Source organism: Eupeodes corollae, chromosome 3, assembly GCF_945859685.1.
Source record: "Eupeodes corollae chromosome 3, idEupCoro1.1, whole genome shotgun sequence".
NCBI lineage: Eukaryota > Metazoa > Arthropoda > Insecta > Diptera > Syrphidae > Eupeodes > Eupeodes corollae.
In genome coordinates, this window is record NC_079149.1 from 76,784,490 (window position 1) to 76,800,827 (window position 16,338).

General features: G+C 31.7%; 1 protein-coding gene across 1 annotated transcript; it reads left to right on the forward strand.

The window, feature by feature from the left end:
* The first annotated feature begins 12,129 nt into the window (after nucleotides 1-12,129).
* On the forward strand, nucleotides 12,130-15,534 carry LOC129952408 (venom serine protease-like). The gene is made up of 6 exons (XM_056064969.1): nucleotides 12,130-12,198; nucleotides 12,291-12,499; nucleotides 13,093-13,426; nucleotides 13,486-13,584; nucleotides 13,748-13,910; nucleotides 15,069-15,534. Exons 1-6 carry the CDS (start codon nucleotides 12,183-12,185, stop codon nucleotides 15,433-15,435), a joined length of 1,188 nt encoding a protein of 395 aa, XP_055920944.1. The 5' UTR covers nucleotides 12,130-12,182; the 3' UTR covers nucleotides 15,436-15,534.
* Nucleotides 15,535-16,338: the final 804 nt, after the last annotated feature.

Below are 16,338 nucleotides of genomic sequence, written 5' to 3' on the forward strand. Positions count from 1 at the left end.
TTCTGAAAACGAATATGAAAAGCTAAGAGTACTATCATCAGCGAAACAATGTATTAGATTAGATGTTGCAGACAGGAGATCATTAATAAAAATGAGAAAGAGTGTTGGAGATAAAATAGATCACTACGGTAGACCGGCATTTATTTTCATGGTTTTCAGAATTGAATCCATCCAATACTACTTGTATTGAACGATCCAAAAGGTAATTACTAATCCAATGAAGCAGGGATTCATGAAAACCGAAAGCACGCATTTTCGATAAGAGAGCCTGATGCCAAACCCTATCAAATGCTTTTGAAATATCAAGTGCAATAATCTTACTTTCTCCAAAACGATGTAAGGATTTACTCCACTATTCGGTGAGATGAACCATGAGATCACCAGTGGACCTATTGCTACGAAAGCCGTATTGCCGGTCATTAAGAAGCTTTCGATCTTCAAGATATTTCTGATAATTTATCAGCGTTTCCATGACCTTGAAAAGAAGGGACATAAGTGCATCGGTCGGTAGTTAGAGGGTGAGGAAGATTTGCTTTTTTTGGGAATAGGCTGCACAAATGCTGTTTTCCATCCGCTCGGAACGAGACCTGAAAAGTAGGACAAACCTAACGCAGTGGTTTTGCCAGCGTTGAAGAACACCTCTTCAAAACAACAGCGGGGATACCATCCGGACCAGCGGATTTATGTGTGTTTAGATATCTTAGGACTCTTGCTACAGTACGAGTGCGAAAAAAGATTGGTCTCATAGAATCACAAACTCGCTCAAGTACAGGCGGATTCAAAACACTCATCGGCAGCGTAGAGTTGGCAGCGAATTGCCTAGCAAAGAGATTAGCTTTCTCTTAAGAGCTAACAAAAGAAGTGTCATTGAAAACGAGTGTAGGAACCGAAGAAGAGGAAGAACTCATGTTTTTTACAAATGACCAAAACTTTTGACTGCCTTTGGGACATTGCAGTATTTTTTGCCGTAACTTTTGGTCATGTAAAAATTTTGTTTTTTCCGGCTTTCTTCAGTACGTTTGGCTTTATAGCAATGGAAACTTACCTCTTTGGCCCTAATAACCTCTTTACAGCTTTCATCAAACCAAGCGTTTTTCTTGGGTCTGATACTTTTAACCTTGTTCGTTGTAAAAGTTCTCATTCCCTGGAGAATTAAACTTTTGATCATATCAGCGCTGGAGTCAACGTCACTATCGAGAAAGCATATTGACCAGTTAAAGATCCTGAAGAAATTATTGAGACCGTCCCAGTTGGCTTTCTCGTATTGCCAAACGGTTCTCTTAGGAGCTCTTTCTTTAACTGAAAAGTTTTGACACGAGAAATTTGCTGATATAACACAATGGTCAGATGTACCTAGAGGAGATAGAACACTAACAGTGTACTTATCAGGGTCAGAGGTAAGAAACAGGTCAAGAGGGTTTTTTGCTCGACCTTTAACGTCCGATATTCGGGTGGGGTAGTTGACTAGCTGAGTTAGGTGTTTCAACTCAGCGAAGATCTCAGCACACACTCCATCGGATGTTGTCTGGCCTGAATGTTGAAGCAATGAAGATTTGTGTACATTGAAATCGCCCGTAACAACGATTTCAGTGCGAGGATAGGACGAAACAATTCTTTGGATGGAATCAGACAAAGCATCAAATTCACGAGAAGTTGATACTTTGTCTAAATTTGGGTTTCGATAAAGGAAGCAGTATTGAATTATTTGCTTATTTACGGAGAATTTAAACCACATATACCCATGAATACAAAATTCAGCAGGATCGGAATCCTCACCTACTTTGGTTTTACTTAGTGCCAAAACAGCTGGCCTGTATGAAACAGTATGACGGTATGCCAACAAAAAGTTTGCCCTTAGCCCATGAATATTACAATAATCTACTCTGAATTGTCCAGCCATTGCAAAATAAAAAAAAATGTAATGCACCTGATTTATTATGTGGTGCAAGTTTAAAGTACCATTGAAGTAAATATACTACCCGTAGTTTCCAATCAATGCATGTTTCTCAACACCGCACTAATTATGGCATGTATGAGCCAATAACTCGATTGACTTAACTTCTAAATATGAACTCAAACCTTTCATTTCAGCATGCGTAAGAATATTCTTAAAATATAATAAAGATCAGTGTACCACCCAATTTATTGTTCTATTAGTTTGTAATTGAATTTGTGTTTATTGTATTATTATAGTGTATTATGTTATTGTAATTCGTTGCATTTTTTAATGACTATTAAAACTGCACTAAGTGCACGTAAGGTATAGCTTGTATTAAGTTTTTTTTCAACTCCAATATCTGAGTGTATAATAGCATATCGGCCTTTGAAATTATGCGATGATATCACTGACATATAATTTGATTCTGTCCTTTTTTTAGCCATCGACGTCTAATTAATTCAACGTTTATAAGAGATTGACCAGCTCGTAAAAATTGGGGAAGTTAAAATAAAATCATTATCGTACAACAGTTTTTCACTCTGCCAATTTCATACAACTCTCCGTCATTTTTGATTTGTTACTTAAACTTTACGATTAAAAATAACGGTATAAACTTATCAAATATATTGTCATTTATAACGCAAGCATCGACATCTGACAAGTTCAAAATTTGTTGAATGACAATGAAATTGCCAGCAATATTGCCATATTGAGAATCACCCTTTTGTAAGAATATGAGGACGACAATTTACCCACATATCTAACAATATTGAATGATCTGACAATCGTCTCTAATCAGATTTTTTTTCTTAAAACCCTTAAAAATTGTTTGTGTCTAATTTCTGGATTTAAAATTACAGTTTGATATAAAAATGCAAGTAAATTACACGAATTCCGAAACTAAAAGATCATAATTGTAAAGAATCATAATTTGACAATTATGAAAATCTAATTCAATTATTCTTAGAAGGATGTACATTTATTAAAACATTAAGGTTTAGAAAGGACTTAGAAATCAAATACAATGTATGTTTTCTTACTTTAGCAATCTTTAAATGACAAATTTGTTTGATCCCAAAATGATATTATTTCCAAAACAGTACGAAAAGTAACTACCAATCAAAATGGATAAAAATTGGTTCGTACTCCAATTTCTTGAGAAAAAATAAAAAAATGTCTTACAGAAAATATTTTGTACACGCACACGTACATAAAAGCATATTTAATACATACATATGTATGCACAATTTTTTATCATTCATCAAATTTAAAAATTATGTTTTAGTAATCTCTAAAATGGTAGTATTCATCACCGAAGTTCGTATAACGAATGACATTCACCTCCTAGTTCTTAAAAATGTTTATATAGATATCTGTATATCAAGTCGAGCACCTTTGCTTTAGTAAATTTGTATGAGAAGTACATAAATATCTATACAAACAATATACAAATATACCACAGCTTCATGTTCCATGCATGTCACCACAAATGTGCATTGTTTTTAATTAAGCTTTCATTTTGCGGTAAATATAAAACAGACGGAAATTGAAGGCACCACAAAAAAGTAATAAAACAGACGTGTAGACATAATGGTAAAACAACGGTAAATGCAAACAACTATGTATGTACCTATACGAAAAATTAACTTAATACGAAAGTATAAGCTTTCTGGCCATAATTAATTTTTCACAACTTGAAAGCCGGAAAATTCATTTTTAAATTTAATTCTTTAAAACGTTTTTGAATTGGTTTATTTTTTACTTTTTTTATGACCAAAGTCCAAAGTCTAGATTTTTATTGTTTTTTTTTTATTTAACCGTGATGCCAACGTCATCATCCCTTTTATAATCCTATTGACATGCATAGCACATGTAAGGTGGTATTTAGAGACAATTTTCGGGCGACACGACGCGACGTTTGAAAATATAATTACTTTTTAGTTTTTAATCTGTGATCCAATATGAATGAATAGTAAGAAAGGTACACGATTTTCTCAGCTGTTTTATAGAGCTTGTGAGTCAGCAAAATAAAAGTCGTGTTTCTTTGGGATTCCTTATAGAAGAGTGAGAAATTGCCAAGAAAACGATCCGCTGTAGGATTTTATATTTGATAGTGGATAGAATTGGACATTTGTCAGAATAATATACAACAAAACTGAATTTTACAAAATTGAGACTAATTTTAACTTAACAAAATGAATTATTTTAAAGATGATATGTTAAGAAAATATTTTATATTTAATGTTTTAAATTGAAACGAATTGAAATAAGAACTGAATGTTCGATCGTATATTTTGGTCTCACTATTTGCAGATCTGTACTTGTTGACACCAAACTTCTTATAAACAAATATTACAAATTATGCCTATTTCCATATACATACATTAATAAACAAGATAGCTGAGAAATCAGAAATCGATTTTATGCTTAGAAGCGTTGAAAACCAGAATGAGATTCATGATTTGTTCCTTTATAGACTTACCAAGATACGCCAAAAAATGTGGTAATTCTGTACAAAACTGAAAATAATATAAGATTTAATACAATTTAACTCATTAACTCATTCTTAGACACATAGAAAGATTGATCAGTAAACTTAAGTTAAATGAAATTCTGTTGAAATATTATTGTTCATCTAGAGTTTTAAAATGTAGTGATAGTGTTTTGTGTGTTAGACACAACACTCCGAATACATCCATCGAGTCTCAAGAACGTATTAAAAATACGATCGTTGAAAACTGGTTTCGATACCACGGAAAAAAAAATACTTTTTAAAAATGCAATCGAAATAAGTATATAAAATACCTTAATTAAAAAGAGGCTGGGATGCGACCCACACTGATAACTTCCCATCCCGTCTGTCGATTTGTTTTGCTTAAAAGTTTGTCTATATGTACTCGTATCAATTTTTATCAAATTTGCGTACTATTTTTGGTAGATTTTATTTTTTATGAAAACACGGACTGTTGGATTTTTATATAAAAATCACTGAATATCGAAAACAATATTTTCTGTAAAATAAAATAAGTTTGAAGCCAATATTTTTAATTTTTGAAAAGCAATTTGAGTCGAAAGTAATTTTTTACCAAGTTTTAGTGTTGTTTTTTTTAGAGTTTTATTTTTTGTAAAAAAACCGTCAATTCGATTTTCTTCAAAATGTTGAAAACAATATTTCTTATAAGATAAAATTAGTTTGAAGCCAATATTTTATAGTTTTGAAAAGATATTTGAGTCGAATATCAATTTTTACCAACTTTTGTTAAATTTTTTTTGGTATTTAATTTTTTGTACAAAAACTATCAATTCGATTTTTTTCAAAATTTTACTAAATGTTAACAACAATATTTTTTGAAAGATAAAAGTAGTTAAAAGCCAATATCTACAATTTTTGAAAAAATATTTGAGTCGAAAATCAATTTTTAAGAACTTTTATAATTTTTTTTTAAGGTTTTTATTTTTTGTAAAAAAAACTGTCAATTCGATTTTTCTCAACATCTTTCAGAATGCTTAAAACAATATTTCTTATAAGATAAAATAAGTTTGAAGCCTAAATTTTAAGTTTTTGAAAAGATATTTGAATCGATATTTAATTTTTACGAACTTTGAGTAATGTTTTTTTTAGATTTTTATTTTTTGTAAAAAAAACTGTTAATTCGATTTTTCTCAAAATTTTATCAGATTTCAAAAACATTATTCTCCGTTGCTCAAAATTGTTTTGGAGATGAAATCATATGTTAGTCGTTAAATTTAGGAGGTGACAAATTTTTTTTTTCAGTTTTTTTGATTTAGAAAAAAAACCGTTAGATAGATTTTTTTCAAAAAATATATTTCTTTGAGATCACGTTACAGTTTATTATATAAAATTAAATTCAAGTCTCTAGCGTTTTTGGTTCGTAAGATATTTAAGGTTAACCAAAATGTTCACCTTTTTTTTAAACTGCTATGGTAAAAAACCACCCACGCAATTTTCTTGAGAGCCCTTTCTGCATCTTTCTGCCTTATTATCTGTATAACAAAATTTATTTGAAGTCGATATCTCTTCTGGTTCTTGAGCTATGGACGACGAAAAAACGTCGCGAACGTACGGACGTATACGGACGTACGGACGTCATCTTTCTAAAAATCTTTTATTTCGACTCTAGGGACCTTGAAACGTCGAGAAATGTCAAAATTTTCAATTTGACAAATCGGACCCATTACAATAACTTCCTATGGGAAGTTAAAAATACGAATTTGCGTCTTTGCATTGCACAGTCTAAGTCAATGTCCAAATGTATCGTCAAATATAATAATATGTGATTATCATATCATATGACCAGATAAAAATATAAATTAACAGACGCATTACAAATACATAGTTGGAAACAATTCTGGAGCCTTAATCATATTTTACTATTCGATCAAAGTACTGAGTCTCTGCTTTTGTACCGATCCTTATAGGCTTTTCACACCAAACCGAACATCGCCGACAACCTACACCGAAAACTCAAGTTTTCCCATACATTTTTGGTAAACGACAAGTTTTCGTAAACCACAAGTTTTATATAAAACCTCTCGAAAACTAGTTGCAATTCCAAGGTGAACTAAACAAACAAACAAAATTCAGCGCTCAAATAAATGTACATAAAACAGCTGATGGCTGCTGTCAAAACAAGTATTTCATTTTGAAATAAATTTGGTCGTGGTAAGTAATATTATTTATACAATTCAAAAAATTGAATCTTGAGAGAATACATATCATATAGAACATAATCACTGAGTGAAAGGAAGTACTTGGATATTTTCATTTTATCTGCATTCGAGGCGGTGGGTGGTGATATACTTTGAGTTTTTTGTATGTTTGTATCGAAACGTTTGTTAAGCCACTCAATGACGGGATCCCATTCGTTCTTTTGGAGCTCGTATGGATCTTTAGCTTCCTGAAAATCAACTTAATATGTACCTACATAAGGCTAAAGTTTGTATCTTGCATTTCGAGATCCTTAAGTTCAGTGCAGAGTTTATCGAAAGTTCGGAGGCTAGTTCTGAAATGTTGTTTGAAATACTCATCATCAAATAGTTCGAGAAGAACAAAACATTTTATTCACAAATTTTTTCATCAATACAAAAATTTTACATTTAAATGTCGAATGAAAAGTGTAAATGTTCGGTGTGAACGATTTTCGGTTTTTCGAAAACTTTTTGCTGAAAACCCGATTTTGGGTTTGGTGTGAAAAGCCTATTACTTACGGACTACAAACAGTGACCTTGACTGCAGAAACACTTGACCAGCTAAGGATATGCCAGACCAAAATGGAAAGGAAAATTCGGAACATACCTACGAATAAGTCAAATTGGTACAACGAAACCAAAAATGGAGGCATAACCAATTTTAATAACTTTTGATTAATTATTTTCTTTTTTTTTATAATTTAATAAATTTATCTTAATATTACAAATTGTGAAGTATTGATACACATTGGTTTTGTAAAGACTTTGACAGCTGCATAAAGAACAAAAATGAATGCTTTGAATTATTTAGACCTCTCAGGATGTTAAATAGCTAGCATAGCAATCATATTGCTGATCCACACAAATATGGATAAAAATCACAGAGGTTACAAGGCAGAAACAACAACAACAACATCAAGAGAAAAACATTTAACCAGCTACTAAAATAAGCGCTAAGAGCTGAGTAAAAAAGTTGAACCTTGACGTTGGTTACATCATAGCCGTACATCAGGTGTAATGAATGGGGAGCTATAAACTACTTTATCATAATTTACTTTTAGTTTTTTCCACAATAATGAACAGCGACGGGAACAACTACTAATGTTCGCTGGAACGGTAATTTCCAAAAATAAAAAGCATTGTTGGACCCCTGCCTTGAATTTTCCAAAATGACAATGCCCCGTTTACACCTGGGTCAAAATTTTCTTTGTTTATTAAAAAAAATGTCGTTTCAATTCCAAACTGTCTTATAGAGGTTATGTATATCCCAAAATGGTGGACAAAGTCATTTACTTACTTATGTAAAACAACGTTAAAAATAAATTTTGTTAAACAAAATAGTAAAACAAAATCGCAATAGTAAAACAATAGTAAAACAAAATCTAATAAAATCAAAATCTACTCCGAAAACAACCTCCTCCATCAAAGACCTAATTAACACTGCAACAACCTCTGCCAACATCACTGCCGCTGCTGCCATTGATACCACACCACCCACTACCAAAGAGAGTGAATCTATGTCACCTATGTTTGCAATCTCCCGATCTGAAATGGGCACTCTGATAAAAGACCAATCAACTGATATCGTCAATAGACTGTCACAAGAGATCAAAGATCTACGTCTGGACTTTGTAAAACGTTTTGAACAAATCGAAAAAAACGTGACCACCTACATGAAAAACACAGATAAGACGATAAAGTCCCTTACAGAGCGAATTGAGAGAATGGAATCCCATCACTTGGCTGTTGTAAATGAACTTAAAGATGACTTAGCTGATCTACAACAGCGATGTGACTTGTCTGAACGGAAGGAGGTTGCATCTGATGCTGTTCTTATCGGTATACCTCAACTGCCAAACGAAGACTTTCAATCTGTCTTAAACCGCATCTGCCATGCGGTTGACTGTGTACCTCCTACTGTAAAAGCTGCTTTCCGACTTTCCTTAGACATAGTTGAAAGTTGTATAAGTATAAAGTCAAATGCCACTGGTGCTGATGATTTGAATCCTATTTTCATTAAAGCTATTCTTCCTTTGCTTCTACCCTATTTTACACATGTAATAAACTCAATCCTTACGACTGGCATTTTCCCACATCAATGGAAAAAAGCAAAAATAATTCCCATCCCCAAAAACTCGCTCTGCAATGAATTTAGACCAATTTCAATACTTCCATTTCTGTCTAAGGTATGTGAAAGGATAATGCAAAAACAATTAAGCAACTTCATCAGTCGCAATAACCTTTTAGTCGATGTTCAATCAGGTTTTCGTTCGCACCATAGCTGTATAACGGCACTAACTAAAATAATTGAAGACATAAGGACTGAACTCGATATTGATAATGTAACTTTTTTAGTCCTATTAGACTTTTCAAAAGCTTTCGACATGGTGAATCACTCGATACTTCTGAATAAACTGCGTCACAGATTCAACATATCTTCAGAAGCTATTAAACTATTTACTTCCTTTTTGAAGGATAGAAAGCAAGCCGTTTTCTTAAATGGAAATCTCTCCGATTTTCTTCCGGTTCAACAAGGAGTTCCTCAAGGATCAATTTTATCTCCCCTTCTATTCTCATTATATTTGAATGAAATCGGTTTCATTATAAATGAAGTATCAAAACATTTTTATGCCGATGACATTCAAATTTACAAAAGCTGTCCTTTGGGTTTAATTGACGACTGCGCTTTCACCCTGAACCAAGAACTAGAAAAGATATCCTACTGGGCGTCATGCAATGGGTTGGTTCTCAACGCAAACAAATGTAAATGCCTGGTTATATCAAGAAAAGAATTAGATTTAACATACTTTCCTTCCATATTTCTAAACCAGAACCCATTAGAATTCGTAAATTCCAGTAAAAATCTAGGAGTAATCTTCAATAAAACATTGACCTGGAATGACCACATAAACCAATTAGTAGGTAAAACTTATGGAACGCTTAGAACGCTGTGGAACGCCCAAAACATCACTCCATTTAAAACCAGACTAATGCTTGCAAGGACCCTTGTAATACCTGTTCTCACTCATGGATGCGAAATTTTTTACAACTGCGATTCCATCAGCAAACATAAATTAAACATAGCATTCAATAGTATAATTCGATACATCTTTGGCTTAAGAAGGTACGACCATATTTCACATTTGCAAGAGATTCTGCTTAGTATGCCTTTTAATGACTTCATGAAGCTTCGAACATTGATACTGTTTTTTAAAATCTTGAAAACACGCCAACCAGCTTATCTGTTTGAAAAAATCAGAATGTCAACATCGAATAGATCGACATCGGTAATTTTGCCACGCTTTTCGTGTTTGACCTCAGAAAGGCAATTTTTCATCGCTGCATGTCGCCTATGGAACTCACTTCCAACTCATTTGCGGGATATAAGTGATATACATATTTTCCAAAAAAGTATTAAAATCTTCTTTTCGAACCAAAGCAACTAACTTAACTTAATGAACTATCTCCTTTTCTTAACTTTAACTAACTTAACTATCTTTTCCTTCTTCTATTTCTATTATTTCTATTTTATTGTCAATTAATATTTTATTTATAAATTATTGTTATTTTCTTTTTTGTATATAATTTAATTTTATATTATTTCCTTACCATATTTTTTTTTTAAATTGAATTGTTATATAAAGTAAAGTCATAGGCTTTCACTAATTTATAAGATATCTATTATCTTACTGTGTAAGCGTTATAAATAAATAAACTGAAACTGAAACTGAAACTGAAGAGATCTAAATTTTTCATTAATTTTTCGTTTTTTTTTTCTTAAATGTTGCATGTGGACTTATCCTAGTGACGCACATTTGTGCACCCTTTTGAAGAGTATTGTTTGATCTTGGGGAATTCCAACGCCCGTTTTAAATTTACCTTTCATTTAAACTTCTAATGGTGAAAACGTACCTATTCACAGGTAGTAAATAAGTGCTTTGTTTTGGTAGTCCATATATAGTACAGTGAGAAATTGACAAAAAAAACGATCCGTAGTAGACTGATTTTTGTATTTAAAATTTGTTATGATGATGATGAACTATTCAGTTTTTCATTGTTTAACACGAATCAAATTATCTCTCTTGCACTTCATAAGAAATATCGAAACACCATTTGCATTTTAGAAAATGCTGTCAAACTTAATCATTTTTAAATCTTCTTGTGCGGTTGAAACACCAAAAAGATTTATTTAATTTAAACTGAGATAAACCTTTGGTGGAAACATAGCAAAACCTAATTATCTTTTCTATTGTTTTCTCTTGTAAAATAAGCCCAGTTAGTCCATTTTCTCTAACAAAACTAAATTATAGCAACAGTAACAGATTGATTTTTTCCCCAATGGAAAACACACATGATTCCAAATGCACAACTGCTCAACGAACACTTCCATTGAGATACGAATACAATATCAATCGTACCAACATTTGAGAACGAAATCACATAAGATCCATTCGAGACTCATATAAATTTCAAAAACTCATCCCTAGTAATATTCTATTCTAATTTGTATCGCTAGTATTCATACTATGGTTATTATTTTTGTTATTGGTGTAAAATCCTACTATACTATGGATAGATCTTCCAACAGAACACAGGTAATGTTTTCGGGTACAACACTTCCACAAGCTATAAAAAGCGAAATTAATTCGAATATTTGTGGCCTCGTCCTAGTGGTTGGCAGTGTATCATGTAGTTGTGTTAAAATGGTATAATTTTCAAAAACCAAGTCTACTCAAAAAGAATGCACATACCATAATGTTTCTTTAGTCTTTATTAATACTTTTTATATTTTCACATTGTGTTATCTTTTTAGAGTACAAAAAGAGTTTAGTTATTTGTTAAAAGAGATTGAATCTATTGCTAGTCTTACACTAAAAATAATAAAAGATTGTGTTTTTTTTAATCAAAGTATATAAAAAATAATAAGTGAAGCCCGCAACTTTCTTATTATATATCGTTTATTAACATTGAATTATTTACTTATGTGACATAGATTCACCACTGTTGGAATACCACCATAATGAAAATTATGACCTAAATACCTAGTTAAAATTGATAACAGCTTAACCCTCGCTGCGAAATTGGGATGCAATTGCATTAAATAATGCAAATAAATTAAATTCATACTCGAACCTAGATGGAAACAGATAGTTTTCTCACAAAAAGTTTGTTTGACGGCTCAACCAAACCAAAACAGTTATATATATTTCTTTAATAAATTTACTAAATAATTTATTATAAGTTAACGATTTTGACCCATAATTTTTTATAATTTCAAAATTTTGTGTCTTCTTTTTTGTGTGTGGTATGTCCTTGAAAAATTAAATGATTTATAACTGGGCATATAAGCTTCTATAGACCAACCTTCATGCTTTAAAAACATTTTTGAAAAAGATATGGAAGCGAATTATTTGTGTCAGTAAGTTGTTTATTTCTTAAGGCAATAAAAACGATAATGCAAGTACAATATAATTGTGTTCTCTTAAAGTTAAGCAGTTTTAATTTTTCATTCTTAATTTGTGCGCGGTTTAAAATGATTTTCTGTCTAGGTTCGTTCATTGTTTAAAATGGATTATATTTATTATTAAACCTTACTTTTAAATTATAATATAACAGAACAAAAAAATTTATTTGTTAAAAGGAATTTTGCTGATATTCGGAGAATTCGTAACTTGTAGTGCACTTTTCGAAGGTTGTAATCATAGATATTCACTCCAACCGGATGCTACAGTTTACATTGAATCTCCCTACTATCCTCAAAAGTATCCTGCAGGATCTTCATGCAAATACTCGTTTGTCGCTCCACTCGACTACGAAATTTATGCCGAGTGTTCACTTGCAATAGATAAGGTGAGACTTTCATACCAATACAAATATTTAGAATTATTATAACTGCAGATGACATAAAAATTCACTTCCGAGAAACAAGAACTTTCGGAAGTTATTCCAAATAGAAAACAATACGTCCTTTTGAGATAGATAACACATGTCTCATATACAAAAGATTATTTATTTAATGAAATAAACAAATAATTAAGAGGCCTATAGACAAAATTAAAATAGTTAAAGTTTTGCTAAAAAGTGTAGTAAATTCAAATAAACAATTGAGTCATTTATTGGCAGAGTTACTTAGGTCAGGACTTAAACTATCAAACACAGTTTTTGGGGAAGAATTATATTGTTAGCGTTATAAGTACCTGATGTATATTTCTTTGATTTCATCCTGATGCTATTTGATACGATTAAAGTTTCGGTGCGGTGCAATATGAAGTAAATTATGTTTGGAAACCTTCTGTTTTCCAAGTTCAAAAACTTACAAATGCTTACTTTTGCAGTTTTTTGGAATCTAGTTTTAAAAATTTGTCTTTAAAGCAAATACACACTTTTTGTGATATATTGAACTATATTAAAAATTATCACGGACTCTTTTCTTATATTTCCAGAATCCAAACGCTTGCAGTACTGAATACTTTTATTTTTCTCGGGATGGTGATCAAAACTTGATTGGTGCAGAACAATTTTGTGGCATAGGAAATATAACAAAAGCCACTTTATTTACAAAACTTGTTTTTGCTTACGTGTCTGGTGATGCAACTAATATTGGTATTGGAGGCTCATTTAGATGTAAGTTAACGACTCGACCTCAAGCCTGCGATTGTGGATGGTCCCAAAACACAAGAATAGTTGGTGGTGTGGAAACAGCAATTGGTGAATTTCCATCAATGGTAGCGCTATATAATAAACCAACTAGATCAATTTTTTGCGGGGGATCTATAAGTGAGTGTCTGTTCGGATTTTGAGAAAACGAAATTTTATGGGGAATATCTTTTAATTAGTAAGTCATCGTGTTATTTTGACTGTAACACACTGTGTCCGGCTATTTCCTAATCATACTGATAACATTGTTATTGTCGGTGATCACGACTTATCTTCAAGTGAGTATAATATCTTTTTTTCACAGTCAGGTGCGAAAGTAAAAACAAATCTTAAACAAACTAAAAATTATTCATGAATGAATAGTGATGACAAGAACAATTAATGTTACGATTTTTTGGTGTTTTGCCTTTAATAGTGTTAAATTTCTTTGCATCTTCTTAGGCACGGAATCCAAATATGCAGCCACATACGACATTGTTTCCTTCATTGAACATCCAAATTATAACGCATCGAATAATCTTAACGATATAACATTGATTATTACTCGTGGGAATATAGAATGGTCGTCTGGAGTAGGGCCAATATGCTTACCGCTCGATCAATTGTGAGTATAATTTATATATTGTCTTTCTTTCAAAACCTATCAAGTGAAAATATATCTTTTTCACCAGTTATATGTGATGAAAAACATTCTCAATTGATTTTAGAGGACTGTCAATAAATCGCAACTTAGATCATTAAATTTGTAGGATGAAGTTTATCCACGTCAGAAAAATACAATTTAAGAATTTATTTTATTTTCAAAATGTCGAAAAAAACACAGTTTTAGTTTTGTTCAAATATGATTTATGATGTATAAAAAAGCATTTTTGAAAAAAAGATACCACCCGGCATACAAATACTGCCTCATTATATAATTTATATAAATTTTATTATATAATATAGTCGAGGTATAAAAAAAGAGATGAGAAACTCTTAGCTAATTTTTGTTGCTTTAAAATGTGTTCCAAGTTGGTTCACAAGTTTTATAAAATAACTTGTTTACAATAATCTAATGAGGAAGGGATAAAGAGAAAACTGCTACCAAAACGTCTTAGAAGCATAAAAATCCTTCCCCTGATCTTTCGATATTTAGGTGTATCATGAATGAACTTATTAGGGTTTAAAGTTGACAAATACACTTGAAATGGATTTAAATGCTTCTGCAAATCATAAGGCTGCAACTAAAACGACTTAGACACGCATTTTTGTAGTCAAGACATTCTTCGTGATTTTTTGATTTATCATTCTTGTGGTTATCATTTCGATCCGAAAAGTTAATTTTCACGCATTATTTCTAAACACCTTTCTCGGATAATTCCTCTTACGAGAAATTAACAAACTAACAATCCATAGTGCTTTTATCCTTTGATAGTTCATATTCATTGTAGCAGAACGGGGATGGTAGCATAGCTAGAGCACTGCTCATATGTTTTAGTTTAGAGAACATACAAGTATCTTTAATGTTGTGATATAGCGGTCTTCCCATTATCTATTAACGATACTAACATTGCAAGGGCAAGAGCCGGCAAAACTGGGAGCGTATCGAAATCCCGATTTTTAAAATTCCGTCAAATCCCGACCTCTTGAAAACGGTCTTACCGTTATTAAATTAAACAATTATATAAATTCGGGATTATAAAAATCGGGATTTTAAGAAACGGGAATGTAAAAACTGTTCGTAATGTATCTATAATAGTTATCTTTGCCTTTATAATTTCAGGTCCAATACGTTTGATTACTTCAATGTGGATGTTGTAGGCTGGGGAACTTCTGAATTTGCTGGCCCAAAATCGAATGTTCTCCAGAAGGCTCGTGTAAATGTTGTACCAAACTCCATTTGCAGAAATGTATACCGTAATTTGCAATCGACTCAAGTATGTACATTTTTTCAAAACAGGGATGCATGTCAATTTGACTCAGGAGGACCAGTTGTACACAAGAATAACTCTAGACAATTTTTACTTGGATCCATCAGTTACGGATTCCAATGTGGAAAAACTCCAGGTGTAAATACTAGAATCACTTCATATATACCATGGATAAAAAGTTATCCTGTAGGAAGATTGTGCCCAAAGCCATTCAATTAAAAAAAAGACTGGGAAGAGAAACAAAACCATAACTTGTAATTAATGTTGTTTTAAATAGTTTCACCTCATATTATACTAAGCCGAATTTCCAAATAAAAAATTTGCAATAAATAAACTACAGTTTAAGTCGTTTTCTATTATATTCATATTTTCTTAATTGGTTGGTGCAACAATTTGTATGATGAATCCGAACGGCTGACTTGAGAAAGACCTATACAATAATTATCTGTGAAAAAGCTTTTAGTTGGCACAGACAGGGGTTTAACCCATAAAATTCTTTATCATTGCCAATCCAATGTGCAATACACCGAGTACAGTTTTTTTTTTTAGTTCTGACAGATCTTCCTCTAACAAAAATATTTAAACTATCCTTAAATTTTTATACTAGGTACAGAAAATCCAAGAATAATTATTGGGCGGTTTTTGTGCTATTGCGATTCCAGCATGATAAGATTGGTAAGCGTTTTAAAATAATGAGCGTAAACATCAAAATACATTAAAATAAAAAATGTACTCAAAGACAAATTAAAAAGCTTTAAGCATGGGATAATTAGACATATATATTATAAAAATTCTTCATCGGCATTGAAAATATGGACAACAGGATAGAGCTATGCCCCGGAAGCACTGTCGTTTTCATTTTATCGTGATAAGTTAAGATTAAACAAAGGGCTTTCCATCATAATTTTACAACTTGCGAATCAGCGAACTCTGCTCCTGCTTTGAGGCAGTAAATAAGCAGATTTTGGATTTTATTAAGTTCAATTAAATATTAGGTAACAAATACAAAATTAAGCTTTCTAATGATTCATGTATTTTGGTTTGTAACTTGTAACTAGTAAATTGTGACATACGACATTTTATTTTATTTATTCTTAGGCGCAGATGGTATTTGGTTGACCT